This window comes from Sinocyclocheilus rhinocerous, unplaced genomic scaffold, assembly GCF_001515625.1.
Source record: "Sinocyclocheilus rhinocerous isolate Xijiao unplaced genomic scaffold, SAMN03320098_v1.1 scaffold1591, whole genome shotgun sequence".
NCBI classification, from domain to species: Eukaryota; Metazoa; Chordata; class Actinopteri; order Cypriniformes; family Cyprinidae; genus Sinocyclocheilus; species Sinocyclocheilus rhinocerous.
Window position 1 is genome coordinate 415,092 of NW_015652264.1, and position 15,344 is coordinate 430,435.

Consider the following 15,344-nt stretch of genomic DNA (forward strand, 5'->3'; position numbering starts at 1 on the left):
TATTGCTGTCATTCCGGTATCTTTAATTGTTTTTAAGAATAAATATATGTACAGGTAGAGGAAGACTATTTGAGCTAGAATCCTAGTAGCATCCCTGAAACATATTTTGTCGGTAACACTTTAGAATAGGGAACACATATTCACTATTAACTAAGAGTTTTCCATGGACAACCTCCTAATTTGCTGCTTATTAATAGATAGTAAGGTAGTTGTTAAAGGGGTCATAGGATGCCCATTTTCTACAAGTTGATATGATTCTTTGGGGTCTTAATGAAAAGTCTGTAACATAGTTTGGTTAAAATTTCTCAATGGTAGTGTAAAAAACACCTTTTTGTTTACCCTGTCAAAAACAGCTCTTTTCAGATCAAGCTGTTTTTGTGGCATTTTCCTTTAAATGTTAATGAGCTCTGCTGACCCCGCCCCTCTCTTCCCAGCTGCTCTCAGAGAGACTGTTTACTTTAGCCGCATTCATCGTGAAACTTGCTAATTAGCACATTATTAGGAAAGGCGATTTGCAAAGATTCATTACAAAACATTATACTCACTTCTTCTGTAGATGAGGCTGGATCATGAATGATTCGCGTGAACATAGACCAATTTATGTAGATCGGGGGCGCATTCCCTTCAGAAACAAATGTAATCCACTGCGAGTTCAGCGGCTCAGACGTCGGGAGTAAATGACGAGTGCTGTTCATATTACATCCAACAACAGAACACCTCAATCGCTTCGGAGTCATTCTTCTTGTCTACATCTGCTCCAGCGGTGAAACAATGGCGGACTGATGACAGCTCACTCAAGGCGGAGCTAAGGTAGACGCCAGTCCAGTCTGTGCTGAAACGCTACTCTCAATCAAACTATCGTGGGGTATGGGGTGGATTAAGGGATCTAAAATGCGGTCATGCAGGCATTAATATGTGCTTTATAAGTACTAATAAATGGACAATATGGTAGTAATATGCATGCTAATAAGCAACTAATTAATAGCTAAAAGTGTTACCATTTTGTCTTTAAAATAAAATATTGTAAATAGGATTTTTAAGAATGAGAATTTATTTGCAACAATTAATGTAATGATTCCAGACTCGACTCGGACTCTAGTACTAGTAGTTGTTCAAGGGATGAACAATCTTACATTTTGGATTCAAATTACACCAATCTACATTTTTATCTAACTGGCTTAATTAATGGAAAAACTCCATATAATATCAGCAGAACAGAATTGGGACTGTTTAGTAGCCACTGCTAATAATAATAATAATAAATCAAATTCTGAAACAAGAAAATGACAAAAAAAAAAAAAGAGAACAGGACAGAAATGTGCTTGTGGTCCCTTTGAGAAGGGACTGAGTTGCATTCTCTTTAGTAACCTTTAAAGCTACAAAAAAACAACTTTGTAATTAGCTCATAAAATGGTTTCACCCTACAAGAATTAATAATGCATGAATATAAAATGAGGAGCTCAGGTGACAGGTACTAATAGTTTAACTGCCTGCAATTGATTATGAAGACTCTGGTGAAACTAGCTGTGAAATGGCCATTTTGAGGATGTTGCACAAAGGAAATGATTCATTAATAAATAAGTGAAGTGAAAAAAGACTGTGAGTATTATTGTTTTTACTAATGCAAGATTATGCAGAATTTGACCCCTTCTCAAACATACTTTATTTTCAATTATATGAAAACCCTCCACAATGCAATAGTTTTATATGTGCATGCTTTCATGATATTACCAATAAGACCAAAACTATTTTCAGCATGTTTATTTATTTATTTTTATTTTATGTATTTATTTACTTTTTTGAGAATCATATATTAAGAATAAAAAGTAACAATTTGATTTGAAACCTACATCCTCAATTTCAGGAAGATACAAGAGCTTAAAGGAATATATCACACAAATGAAAATTGTGTTATAATTTACCTGTATGACTTTCCTCCTTCTGTGTAACACAAAAGGAGATATTTTACCTAATGTGCAAGCTGCTCTTTTCCATAAAATAAAAACAGATGTCGATTTACATTGGTGAGCTCGGAAAAGCACCATAAAAATAGCCCACATGACTATAGTATGGTTATATTTCAAGACTTCTAAAGTCATACTTTAGCTTTGTGTGAGGAAGAGACTGATATTGCAGCTATTTCTTGAAAATCATCCACCCATTGTAGCTCTTAAAGTCAAACCTGATGAGACACGTCTTGAGGCACCACTTTCGATTGCAGTTTGATTTTAAAGAGCCACAATGAAATGTGTCCGTTTAAAATCACATTTTCATTAAGATTTTATTGTGATGTATTGCCTTTAGCAATAATAAATCTCTGTTTGTACTCCACAGTACAAAGAAAATGAAACGGAGGTGAGTAAATGAAGACAGACTTTTCATTTTTGTGATATACTGACTGAATCGTTATTTAGTCATGAACAACACAAAATATGTAGAAATGCTGTGCCAATGCAAGTCTCGACTTTCAAAATAACTGTAATTATTTGGAAACAAGCGTTGGATCCTTGAAGCTGAAGTCACAGACGAGGGAGAGGTGATCTGAAGGGTAGTTATAGGAAGGAAGCCTATTGGGTCCGATTTGTTCGGCTGTAGGAAAGTCCAGAACCGCATTAACATCAAACGCTCTGTGTGAATACCACACGTAATCCAGCGTCTGGCAGCTCTCGCCACTGGGCCGGATCTTCCAGGTTGTGTAAGGTGGCTCGGTTTTCCCGTCTGTACTTAAACGCTTATACGCACTGTCCAATCCCAGACTGGATGTTGCGAAATTCCTATAGATGTCTTCTGATGGCTCGGCATTAAAATCGCCACATACTATCAATGGAACGTCGCTATCTGCTTTTTCTTCGGTCTTGATTCTATGTGCAACGCTTCGTAGGTTCCGTAGCAGATCCGAGCCCTGAGCGCTGCGTAGGACCTCCCAACCACTCCGCGCTTTCAGATGCGTTACCGTGACGCAAAACGCCCGTCCGGTTGCTTGGCAGCGTAGAGCAGCGATGATTGCCACCTGATTGGTCTTCAACATCATGGCGGACAGACGTAGGTGTGTTGTGTTTAATGACTGGAAGCGTTTGGGATTGAAGAACAAAGCACAGCCATCTGGGCCATTGTTGTTTTCCACATCCAGGCATGGCGACCACGGTTTGGGGCAGAAACTGCTCTGGTAGCCCAAACTTGCCAGAATGGGCTGAAACATGTCAAAGTAGTGATCAACTTCCTGTAGGCAAATGATGTCAGGTCTGTAGGTTAGGATCTCCTGCAGGATCAGATACTTCCTTTCAGCCCAGTTCAGAGCATCCATGGGGCACTGCACAAAACTGTCCATGCCTTCACCTAATGCTGCAACAGGACAGAAGGAAGTTGGAAAAAAAAAAAAATGTAAATCCAAACTGAAGAAATTCCAAACATTTAGAACTGGCTTAGAACTTGCTTTGTTTTTAAAATAAATTTTCTTGTGGCAGTGTTATTTTAATATCATTGAGATGTTCTTACAGTTTTTATTAATATTCTTGAATTAGTTTTATTGCTGAATCATTTAATTATTTTTATATTTTCAGTTTTCATTCAATTTTGTTGTTTTTATAATAATAATAATAATAATAATAAAAGTAACAATTATTATTATTTTGGCAACTTGATTACTAATCAATACTGATCTGATAAACTGATCAAAAGTGACAGTAGAGACTTTTACATTGTCCCCCCCCCAAACAATTTTTTATAATTATCAAAAATTCAAATAAATGCTGCTCTTTTGAACTTTCTATTAATCAATGAACCATGAAAGTATCACAGTTTCCACAAAAATATTAAAGGGGTCATATGATGCGATTTCAAGTTTTCCTTTCTCTTTGGAGTGTTACAAGCTATTGGTGCATAAAGAAGATCTGTAAAGTTGCAAAGACTAAAGTCTCAAATCCAAAGAGATATTCTTTATAAAAGTTAAGAGTCAGTCACGCCTACCTAAAACGGCTCGTTCTAACACGCCCCACATATCTACCTCACTATGTGGAAATATTAGCATAATGCCGCCCAAATGTGCACGCAAAGAAAGAAGGCGTAACTTTATTGTTGCTGCCAATAATGATCTTTAAAATAGCATCATATGACCCCTTTAAGCAGCACAACGTTTTGTTTTTTTTTGTTGTTTTTTTTGAATGATTTCTGAAGGATCATGTGACACTGAAGATTGGAGTAATGATGCTGAAAGTTCAGCTTTGCCATCTCAGGAATAAATTACATTTTAAACTATATTAAAATATAAAAACTGCAATATTTCACAATGTTACTATTTTTTACTGTATTTTTGATCAAATAAATGCAGTCTTGTTAAGAGCATAAAAGACTTCTCCAAAAATCTTACAGACCCCAAACTTTTGAATAGTAGTGTATATCATTTAAAACATTAGTCGTATGTCATTCATTGTCATTTCTTTATGAAGATGAAGGTTTATACCTTGTGCCAGTACATTCCACTGCATAACTCTGATTGTCTGCCTGGTGTCTCCATGCCCAGTCTGAACGAAAGCTCTCTGCAGCTGGGCTGGCCGGTTTCTCAGAACCTCTCTACATTCCTGCAACAGCTCCAAAGGGTCCGCCGGGTCTTGATCCAGATCCAGATCGTTACCCGGACTGTATGTGGAGTCACACGGGTGTGGGAGAGGAGGTCTACTGACGGTCTTAACCAGGGCACCGTGGAGACTACTAGTGCTGCTGCCCATGGAACATGCTGAGAGAAACAAGAGTTGTCACACAAGGATCTTTCCTAATTTTTAATTCTCTTTAGAGGAAAAAAAAGAAAGAAAAAAGAACAACTTCTGGTCGCGTTGCTGCAAATAGCTGTCAGTCTGAACACACTTTACATTCTATCCTGTATCTTCTTCAAATACTAACACATGGTTAAATCATTTATATTGAGAGCAGCAAGTAGGACCGGCCAGACACGAGTTGTTAAAGACATGTCGCACCCAGAGCTGAGAGGAGTTAATAATAATATTAACTATAGATATTAGATAAATAGATAATAGCTCCATTGATAACACAGTCTCAGCAGGGATGTGAAATAACAAATGACAAATACTCACATTACTGTAATTAGGTAGTTTTTGTTAAATCAGAAATTGTACTTTTTTTGAGTAGTTTCAAAGTTGTGTACTTTTACTTGAGTACATTTTAAGTGATGTATCTGTACTTTTACTCCGCTGTTTTCCCTCCGTTTGTACATGCTTGTTTTAATATAATTTGTTTTCCATTAAAGGTGACATATCATGAAAATCTGACATTTCCAGGTTTTAAGTGCTATAATCAGGTCCCTGGTGCATCTACCATTTAAGGAAACGTGAAAAAGATTAACCCAGTAACTTTGTTTTGGGACGCCTTTTTCTGCAAGCGTCTGATTTCGCTCGCTTGGTGACGTGGCAAAGAGATCTCATTATAATATTACCGCCCCTTAATCTGTAATTGCTGTGTGGTGGCCGCTTTCTGTCCGTTTGCTTCGGATATGTGCGCTTAGAAAACGTATATCAGAAGTGTACTCATATGGTTTAAAACGCATGATTTCAGAGCGATAAACATGATAATCAGAACCAAAACGTGATTGGATAGAGAGAGAAAGTAATCATTTTTGTGACTCATCAAATCCAATTGCACATAGAAAAATTTTACCGCAAACTGCTGTTAATCATGGCTGTTGGAAGTGCATTCTTCAAGCATCAACTCAGTCGAGTTATCAGCATCTCCCTCTAATATGTTGAGGTAAATTTCGGATTTCTGCTTACTAAATGATCTGTATATATGCTTGCCTACCTACAGGGCCTGAAATTTGGTGTGAGGTTGCGGGTATTGTGTACAATGTTAATAACTCCAGCAAGTGTCATGTTCATAATGCGGTAAATTCCACTCCCATTGACTTCAGTAGAGAGACGCGCGATCTGCAATGCTGCGTCTCTCCCTCGTGTGCGTCCTGCAGCAGTCACTTGGAGAAGTTGGCAGCTCGTTGACTCCTGATGAGTTTAAGCATGCGATGTGCGTAGTGAAAAAGTGTGTTGGGAACACTCTAAAACACTTGGAAATAGTGTACTGAAATTGGAGGACCAGATTCAGTATGCACCTTATTGATGACCCGTGGCGTTAATATACTGCATCTTTGTCAGTTTCAATTGTATAAAATCCGCCTTCATTTAGCAAGTGCACTAGAACAATGTGCATTTATGTTTAACATAAATTATCATGTTTATGATTCTCATTTCTTTATTACAAAACACTAAAACTGCCACCGTTTAGGATAGAAATTGGCTCTTTTACTGAGACCGCCACACCCCAGGATAGAGACATGCATTTGTGTGTGTGTGTGTGTGTTTTCTTTTGGAAAGGTTTCCCCAGAAATACATCCCTATTTGATTCAAATTTTTTCCCTTACAAATTGTATCATCAGCATAACAATTTGAGTAAATGTGTAAAAGGTAGTGGATGATGCCCTCCTTCTAGAACAATGTGCATTTATGTTTAACATAAATGATCATGTTTATGATTCTCATTTCTTTATTACAAAACACTAAAACTGCCACCGTTTAGGATAGAAATTGGCTCTTTTTAACCCATCTCATGGTGTGTGATGCTGAACCCTCGTGTGAGTTTCTAATGGTTTGTGGATTCTTTGCACTGTTCTAAACATTAATGTTTTATGTGCAACAATAGCATGATCTGGTTCAGTGGCCTTACACCTGATTTTAAATCGATTTTTTCAAACTTTACGGTTTAAATGGTGATGAGTGTACTGAGAATAACTCTTTCATCACATTTTTTAATAGTTTTTCCCATGTTGTTTTGATGTAATTTAAAGAGTTGGCAGTCAAAATTAAAACTGCTGGATGATATATATTCTTCATTCTTTCTGACAAACAATATATAATATGATAATGTGAATTACAGTATGTACAATGTTCTCTAAATGTTATAATTGCAGTGTACAGCATTTATTATATATATTATACACACACACACACATATATATACCGGTATATATATATATATATATATATATATATACGGTATAATATTAAGTAATACACACACACCATGGTTCATCAAGTACTGTAGAATTGTTATCTGATACCATCACTGCACCATGATACTTCTTTGTAAAGTAGACTACACACAGAGCACCACATAAAGAGACTCGGTTGTGTTAATTTTGTAATCAAACAAATGTTACCTGAGTTTTAAATATAACAATATTCACTTTTTATCTAAAATACTTCACTTATGACCTTGTATATTACATCAAGTGCACCTCAAGTCCTCAAAACAATCAACAATTTGAGTTAAAACCAAGTGGCATAAATGAACAGCAGAAAACTAAACATTAACATTACTTAACCAATCAATAAAAACTACATTTATCATTAGAATTATAAGAGTTAACTGAATTTGTTTATCTTACCAACAACCTCCATTATTTCAGGTCTGGTTTGTGTGTGTTGTGAGGTTGTGTGAGCGATGTTCAGCAGAAATGCACCACTGGCTGCGTGTGTTAAACTGCTTCTGACAGAATGAGATTACAGACTTGAGACGTCAGGAGACCATATGGACACACACACACACACACCGAGTACACAGACGTGTGTACCTGGGTGCATAATGCAACCATGTCATCACATGTGGTTTTCGCACCTCACAGTCATACACAATTCGTTCCAAAGAAAAATACTGACGTTAACAAAACACGATCTTGGCCAACAAACCACACCATTTTTCTTGCAAAAGTGTGATAAACAAGAGATGGTGTAATCTGTTTAATGGTGAATGTCTCTAACATTGTGACTTGGCATCCAGGAAGCTGGGCAAGGTTACAACATAAGCGGTTTATACATTCACAATAACCTGTAGCAAGTTCTGTCACAAATTTGATGTTACTAAATCAGCACGTCATCATGATATGCATCATAACATAACATCGATAATATTAAAATCTCTAACAAAAAAGTACAATGGTTAAATCTACTGTACACTAACTTTCAAAAGTTTGAGGTCAGTAAGAAAAAAAAAATAGAAATTAATACTTTTATTCAGCAAGGACACACTAAAATGATTGAAAAGTAACAGTAAAGACATTTATAAAGTTACAAAAGATTAATATTAGGAATATAAAATCGATTAATCGCGATTAATCGCAACCAAAATAAAAGTTTGTTTACATAATATATGTGTACTTTATATATTTTTGTGTATGACATACATGTATATATTTAAGAAATATATACATGTATGTATTAATCGCAATTAATCCCACCCAACATTAAAGTTTTTAAATATACTTTTATATTGCAATAATTTCACATTCAATCTTGCGTCTAAATAAATGCAATTCTTGTCAAGAAAAAAAGAGACAGAAGCAGCAGTAGCGAGTGGGGTAGCCAACCCTAGCTCCGCCCCTGCGTTAATTGCATTAAATATAATTAATATTTCTAAATTTTCTGTTCATCAAAGAGTCCTAAAAAACTGCATCAAGACTTCCACAAAAATATTAAGCAGCACAACTGTTTTCAACATTGATAATAATAATCAGCTTATTTCTGAAGAATTTAATGAAACTGAAGACTGGACTAAGAAATGACTGCTGACAATTCAGCTTTGCCACCACAAGAATAAATGAACATATATTAAAAGTGAAAACAGTTCTTTTAAATTGTAATACTATTTCATAATATTACTATTTTACTGTATTTTTGATCAAATAAATGCAGCCTTGGTGAGTGACGCTTCTTTCAAAAACATTAAAAAAATCTTACTGACTCTAAACATTTGAATGGTATTGTATGCATTCTGGCTCTCATGGAAAACTAGAAAAAAAAAATAAAAATACATTTTCAAATTGTGATTTACAGGCCTGCAAAAGCCATGGAAATTAATCAAATATTTAAAAGTCACAGAAATTATTTAGTGAATAAACACTTTTGTAGTTGCACAGCTAGAAAGGCTAGATTTTTTTCTGATATAATCTATAAGCTATTCTAAATTTTTTTATTTTTTTTTAGTAATTACAAATAATAACTTCACTACGGAAATTTCTCTGGTCGAAAGGTGCAGTACCATTCACCATGGAAATACCATGGTATATGAATATGGTACTATGCATTCAGTATATCTCTAAACATTTGAATGGTATTGTATGTATTCTGGCTCCCATGGAAAACTAGAAAAAAATAATAAAAATAAATTTTCAAATTGTGATTTACAGGCCTGCAAAAGCCATGGAAATTAATCAAATATTTAAAAGTCACAGAAATTATTTAGTGAATAAACACTTTTGTAGTTGCACAGCTAGAAAGGCTAGATTTTTTTCTGATGATTGACACTTTACTATCCCATGAGGCCACAGGAGAGGGGTTGTGAATGGCAGTGTAGCGACAATGACAAATGTAGTACATCCACATTACATTCATACTACACACATTCATAATATATAGAACATACTTTTTAACAGTCGTGAAGTGTAGATGGAATGTGTCAACTCAATTGGATAGCAATCCAGTGACAGAGTGTTAATACACTCATAACTTGTTCTGATAGTTAAGGCCCATTCACACCAAGGACGATAACTATAACAATAACTGTAAATAATGTAAAGTTTTAATACACATACTAATTCTACGAGAATAGGGAAGTTCACGCCACTATAATGAAAATGACAAAACGATATCTTTGGAATCATTGATATGTGTAGATGTCACATTCGACCACTCCAGACATGCCATCTTGGAATGGTCAACGTGTCATCATCACTCACAGTAAAAATCAAGAATCGAGTTTTCCAAGAACATTACGCAGCCTACGGTTGTAAAAAACACAGAGATTTAAATTCCAGAAGAAATGGGATAACCTTTCACAGGTTAGGTTGAAATGTATATGTATTATGTATTAACTCAATATTACAGCTTTTTAAAATACTAAAAATAAATAGAAAAGTAAATTTAAAAAAATAAATAGAAAAGTTCTGTTCAGTTCTGAAAAGGCTGATAGCTTCTAACTCAATCTGATATAATCACAACATTATTCACACGACACAGCTGACTGGTTTAGGTTTCATCAGCAGCCAATGAGCTTGCTGCTCAACATTCAAATACTTGGCTAGGGCTTGCTGTAGCAGTTGCAGCGCGCTTCAGAAACCCTCCACCTTCCCCAGCTCCACCTGTATCGATCTGCTAAGGAGTAATTTCATGTATGTTATGCGGGGGTTATTTCATATATTTTATATGTGCAGCAGCACTATTTCTTGCATGCTCACAGCAGTGTGTCTGTGGATGTATTGGCAGTAGCAATTCTCGGTACTTGCTCTGCCACAGCAGCAGCAGCAGTGTAGCAGATCTGTTCCGCCAAGACCAAACACATTAACACTGCCATGTATATTAACATGCTAAACTTTCCGAGAGTTGTAATGACTAGTTACATTCTTTTATGTTCTGCAGAAGAAAGTAAATCAAACAGGGGTGGGAAGGGTTGCCAACTGTCCCATATTAGCCGGGACGTCCCGTATATTGGGCCTAATTGATTTGTCCCGTACTATTTGTCTCGTTTATTGACTGCTATGCTGATCACGACACTTGAGAATGATCACCACACCTGTCCTCATCCAGTTACAGCCCCCTCACACTCATGATCAGTATGCCTTAAGTAAATCACAAATTTTCAAATTGTCCGAGGAAGGCTTAAAGGGGTCATATGATGCTTTTTTAAAGATCATTATTTAATACATTAGAATCTATAACGTATTTTAAGTGTTAAAGTCCCTGTAAAGGCAATATTAAATATGTATTCTGAGTTTGTCACACCACAGAAAAATTTATTATTAACCACTCAGGGATGTTGGACTCCAACATCCAGCCGCGCAAGAAAACATGTAGGCTAATCTACCCGAGGGAAGACGTGATCAATTAGGGAAGTCGTCTTTCACTATTGTAATGTTAAATAGAGAAAAACATTTTACATTTAAGTAAAATCTAGCGTATTCTTTAACTTTGGACCTTATTCTTGAAACACAAAATGACAAATAAAAAAAGTGTTAAAAGTGTATTAAATCTAATATGTTCTCTTTGATTAAAAAAAAATAAATAAAAAATAAAGAAAAAAAGTACATTGTGGGGTTACATTGTTACGCCAGTAGGTGGCGAAAAATGTATTATGAGCGAGTCACTGAATCATTAATACAATTGATTCGTTAAACGAATTCTGCAGAAGAGGGAAGGAAACGCCATTACTGTGTTGCTCAGAGACGCTAACCGTTCATCCTGCGTTGGCTTTGTTTGGAACTGGCAATAAAATGTAAGTTACTCAGTATTATCTTCATTGAAGTGTTTTGTCAAATCAAAATCACTCAGTCCTTATGCTCACGAGAAGATCATATCCATGCTGATCTTTGGAACTAATGTACATCACTCTTGGTTGATATCGCGTAACGTTAACTGTCCATAATAAAATCATCGTAGGCATAGAACAACGTTTTCATATCGAAGCATCACTAATTGTATCATTTAACTAGTCCTAATTAATCGTAGTAGGCTCGCATTTAAATTTATGTGTTGTTTCTTGAACACGGTTATGTTTTTGTGAATTATTCGTTTATCAACAAGTGGAGTGAGCTGAAGGCATTCGAGTTTCTTTCTTAAACAGAGACCATCACAAGAGCTATTGGAGGACACGCAACACTTTCATATGAGTTGTGATTCAAGAACTTATCCTAGGTTACGATTCATGGAGGTAGTTTGAAGAACGGTCTGATCTATAATCTGCGCTGCAGCGGACCGATGAAACAGAAATTGGCCACATGTCACGTCACTTTCATATATATATATATATTGCAAGTTATTTAGAGAGTTTTAAGGCATTTTTTTCAGCTGCTTTAAGGACTGAAATAACATTTTCAAATAGTTTTTTGAAACTTTAAGAAATATACATTTGTGTAAAAAAATAACATTTTATTATTAATCCAAAACTCACCCTCTTTGTTTTGCCTAAAAGCACAATACTTAACAATGTGACAATCACAAAAACATTTAACTAATAAAGTTGTAAAAAAAAAAAAACAAACAAACAAAAAACTATCCAAAATTGGATTTCTGACTCTTTCCTGTGAATCGGTTCTGTTAAACAGTTATAGGTTCAAAAACTGATTCAGTAATTATTTTACACCATGACATAATTATGTTAACTCTGAAATGCTCCAATGAAGATAATGATATATTTGCATTTCACTAGACATATTGAAAATTATTACATGCTCTTTTTTATTAATAAGAATGGTTACTTGTGTCCCAGATCAGTTGGTTGCAGCCATGATTCAGCCCATAAACCTGTAATTTGCATTAAACATTACACAAATCATTAATTAAAATTAATTTATTAATTAAATTGCCACATGTGTTATGTGCAGTAACTGCCAAAAGCTCCATCATCCCACTATTCTTTTTTAAAGACCTGTTTTAACCATCAAATTAGAGACAAAAAACTAACTTCCTCACTCATATAGGACCCTCTGGCATTTTGTCCACTATCTCTAGGTATTTACGGCTTAATGTGCAACTTTGTAGGATTATTTTTCTTATAAGTGCAGTAGGCCATTAAAGAAGAAGCCTTGTTGTAGTAGCAGCGGCCTTGTAATCTATATGACCATAATTATATGGGATGTGAAATATGATCGCCATTATAATATCAAACGCCCCTGTTGCTCTTCCTAGCATCTTGTGGCTTTCGGTGATGATGAAACAAAATATTGACACCTACAGTCATGGGAGCAGGTGGTGCTAAATGCTGATAAAACCCAGTTTTAGGTTGATCTGATCTTCCTTCAACTCCCTTGGGCGCACACATGGGGCCTTACTCATGAAACACGAGCAGAGCGAATTTCTGCGTGAATCGTTCATAAATCCATTTGCTGCAAATTGTTGTGTTCAGTTCAATAGGACAGAGGAAGTATGGATACATTTTTCACAGATATCCATTCTGCTTGTTTCATGAATGAGGCCCATGATTATTACATATTGCATATCAGCAGCGATCTATACATCTCTCAGTTTCATTAGTAATAGAAAAGACAAACCAATCTGACATGCTTGCACCGGTGGGTCTAGCTTCTCTTTGGATTCAAATGCACCTGAAGCGCCTGTATGAGGTTTAATGAATCATAGATGCAAGATGGAGCCAGATCTGTAAGAACAGTGAGGGTCATGATAAATTATGATTAAACACAGTAGGCTTCCTTAAGCATCATTTATTGTAGTAAGATGAAGAAATGAGAAAAATAAATGTATGAGTTAGGAAAAAAAAGAAAGTTGGAAACCTTTTTTTCCCCAGGATTCTTTGATGAGTAGAAAGTTCAAAAGAACAACAACAAGAATTATTTGTAACATTGTAAATGTCACTTTTAAATTGAATGCATCTTTGCTAAATGCTTACTGACCCCAAAACTTTGAACAGTGTATATATTTCCCTTTTATATTTCTCTATTTCTCTATCTGTTTTCTATACATATATGGTTTGTGCTGGCTCACACTCCCCCATTTTGAATCTGGGTTAAGTAACATCAACGAAGATAAAACAAATGTGTGAATAAACCAAAGGGTCATGGTTTGACTGTTTAGCATGGTCCAATTAGTCCCTGTTGGTAGATGTTGGAACTACACGTTTCAAAAGGCAAAAAAAAACAACAAAACAAAACAACATTTTTCTCTTCTGATGGCCAGCATCTTTTTATACAAGTAGCATATAAATCACAGTAGTATGCGTAAGTAAATGTTTCAGCAGTGCCCATTTGTTTATGGAGGGGTTTTGAAAGCATGAAATAGACTTTTCCCCTGTCTTTCCCCTGCCTTTCATGTCACAGCACAGGATAGTCGCTAGTGAAGGGCTTGGGTCTGTGAGATGAATGGGAATGCTAACGGATGATTCCAGGTATTATAGACTTCCTCAGTATACACCTGTTTTTTTGGAGAATCTTCTCTGCACACATAAGAACACTTCAACACATTTGTCAGTGAATGGAGCCCATTGAGAGCAGTACATGCTCATGCTGTTCTAAAAAGCCAAAAGGCAGATTGAAATGAAAAGGAATTTAATTGGTGCCAAAAAGGGGTTATTATACAACTTAATTCAGCTAACTTCCCTTACAAAAAAGTAGTATACTTCAAGTTTATTTTATTAAGTATACTTAAGTAAAGTTCAAGTATATTTTGAAGTATACTTTATGTAGCAAGTATACAAATATCAGTGTACTAGTAGTATACTTGTAAGTGTACTATTTCAATACTCCTTGGGACTAAATTGGCCCACTTTCTAGTATATAAAAGTATACTTTAAGTATAACAGTAGTAAACTTTAAGTACACAACTAGTTTACAACAATATTTTTCTGTTGTTTCGTTTTCTTCTTCACTTGTGTTTTTTGGAAATTCTGTACGGAAGATGTGTACTAGCGCCCCCTACAGTATAACAATGAAAACACGGATTCTAGGAACACAAGTATAGCTCAAATATCTTTAGACTTTTTCTAAGTAGGCTATAAGTCAAGTATACTTAAATGTCATTTTAAGTATATTTCTGAGAAGTACATAAAGCCCATTTCTGAGAAGTACATAAAAAGTAGACAAAGTATACTTTCCTATTTTTTAGTTTAAAAGAAGTATACTAATAGCACGCTTGAATAAACTTCTTTTTCATAAGGGTTGTGATCTCTTGATTACTTGAGATTGACTTTTTCCCCTTTAAAGAGCTGCCTCTCCTTGGGTTTCTTTGAGTTTAGTTTTTCATCTTTATGGTATGCAATTTATATTGCGTTTGGAGGTTGATATTTTTGTCTTGTTTTTGAAAGGTTTCCACTTCAATGACCTGGATCATGCTGACTGATTTTAAACTCAGGACAGCTCAAGGTTGTCATTATTCATGGCTAACTTGAGGCTCTCGGCTGGAATTCAGTAGAAGATCATTGTAAAATTTCAGAAAAGTGGTGAATCTGCTCTTTGATTCGATCCCCCCTCAGGTCATTGTCACTGGACTGAGCTTGGTGCTAGGCTAATGAGTAATGCCTGCGGCAGGTTGGTTGCTAGGACATGACCTCTTTGGCGGACCCTCCCTTCTCTCTATTCTTTCACACTCCCTCCATTCCTGTTCTATTTCATCCATAATCCTTTTCTACGGACACAGATGACAAGTAAACTGTCAAATGTTGCTGAGGAGAGGTTGTTTTTTAGCTATGAATCACAGAGAGATGCATGCTGAATGCTGAAAAACATCTACCGTCTCAATAATACAAATATATTGTCCTTAACCTTTTTTTGTGGCAAATTCTTAAGT

At 35.6% G+C, this 15,344-nt stretch overlaps 1 protein-coding gene across 1 annotated transcript; it reads right to left on the reverse strand.

Moving 5' to 3' along the window:
- Positions 1 to 1,980: 1,980 nt before the first annotated feature.
- Positions 1,981 to 7,488, reverse strand: LOC107714224 (nocturnin-like). The gene is made up of 3 exons (XM_016520024.1): positions 7,445 to 7,488; positions 4,460 to 4,732; positions 1,981 to 3,342 (listed from the first exon to the last, which is right to left on the reverse strand). The coding sequence occupies exons 1-3, from the start codon at positions 7,455 to 7,457 to the stop codon at positions 2,483 to 2,485; spliced, it is 1,146 nt and encodes a 381-aa protein (XP_016375510.1). The 5' UTR covers positions 7,458 to 7,488; the 3' UTR covers positions 1,981 to 2,482.
- Positions 7,489 to 15,344: the final 7,856 nt, after the last annotated feature.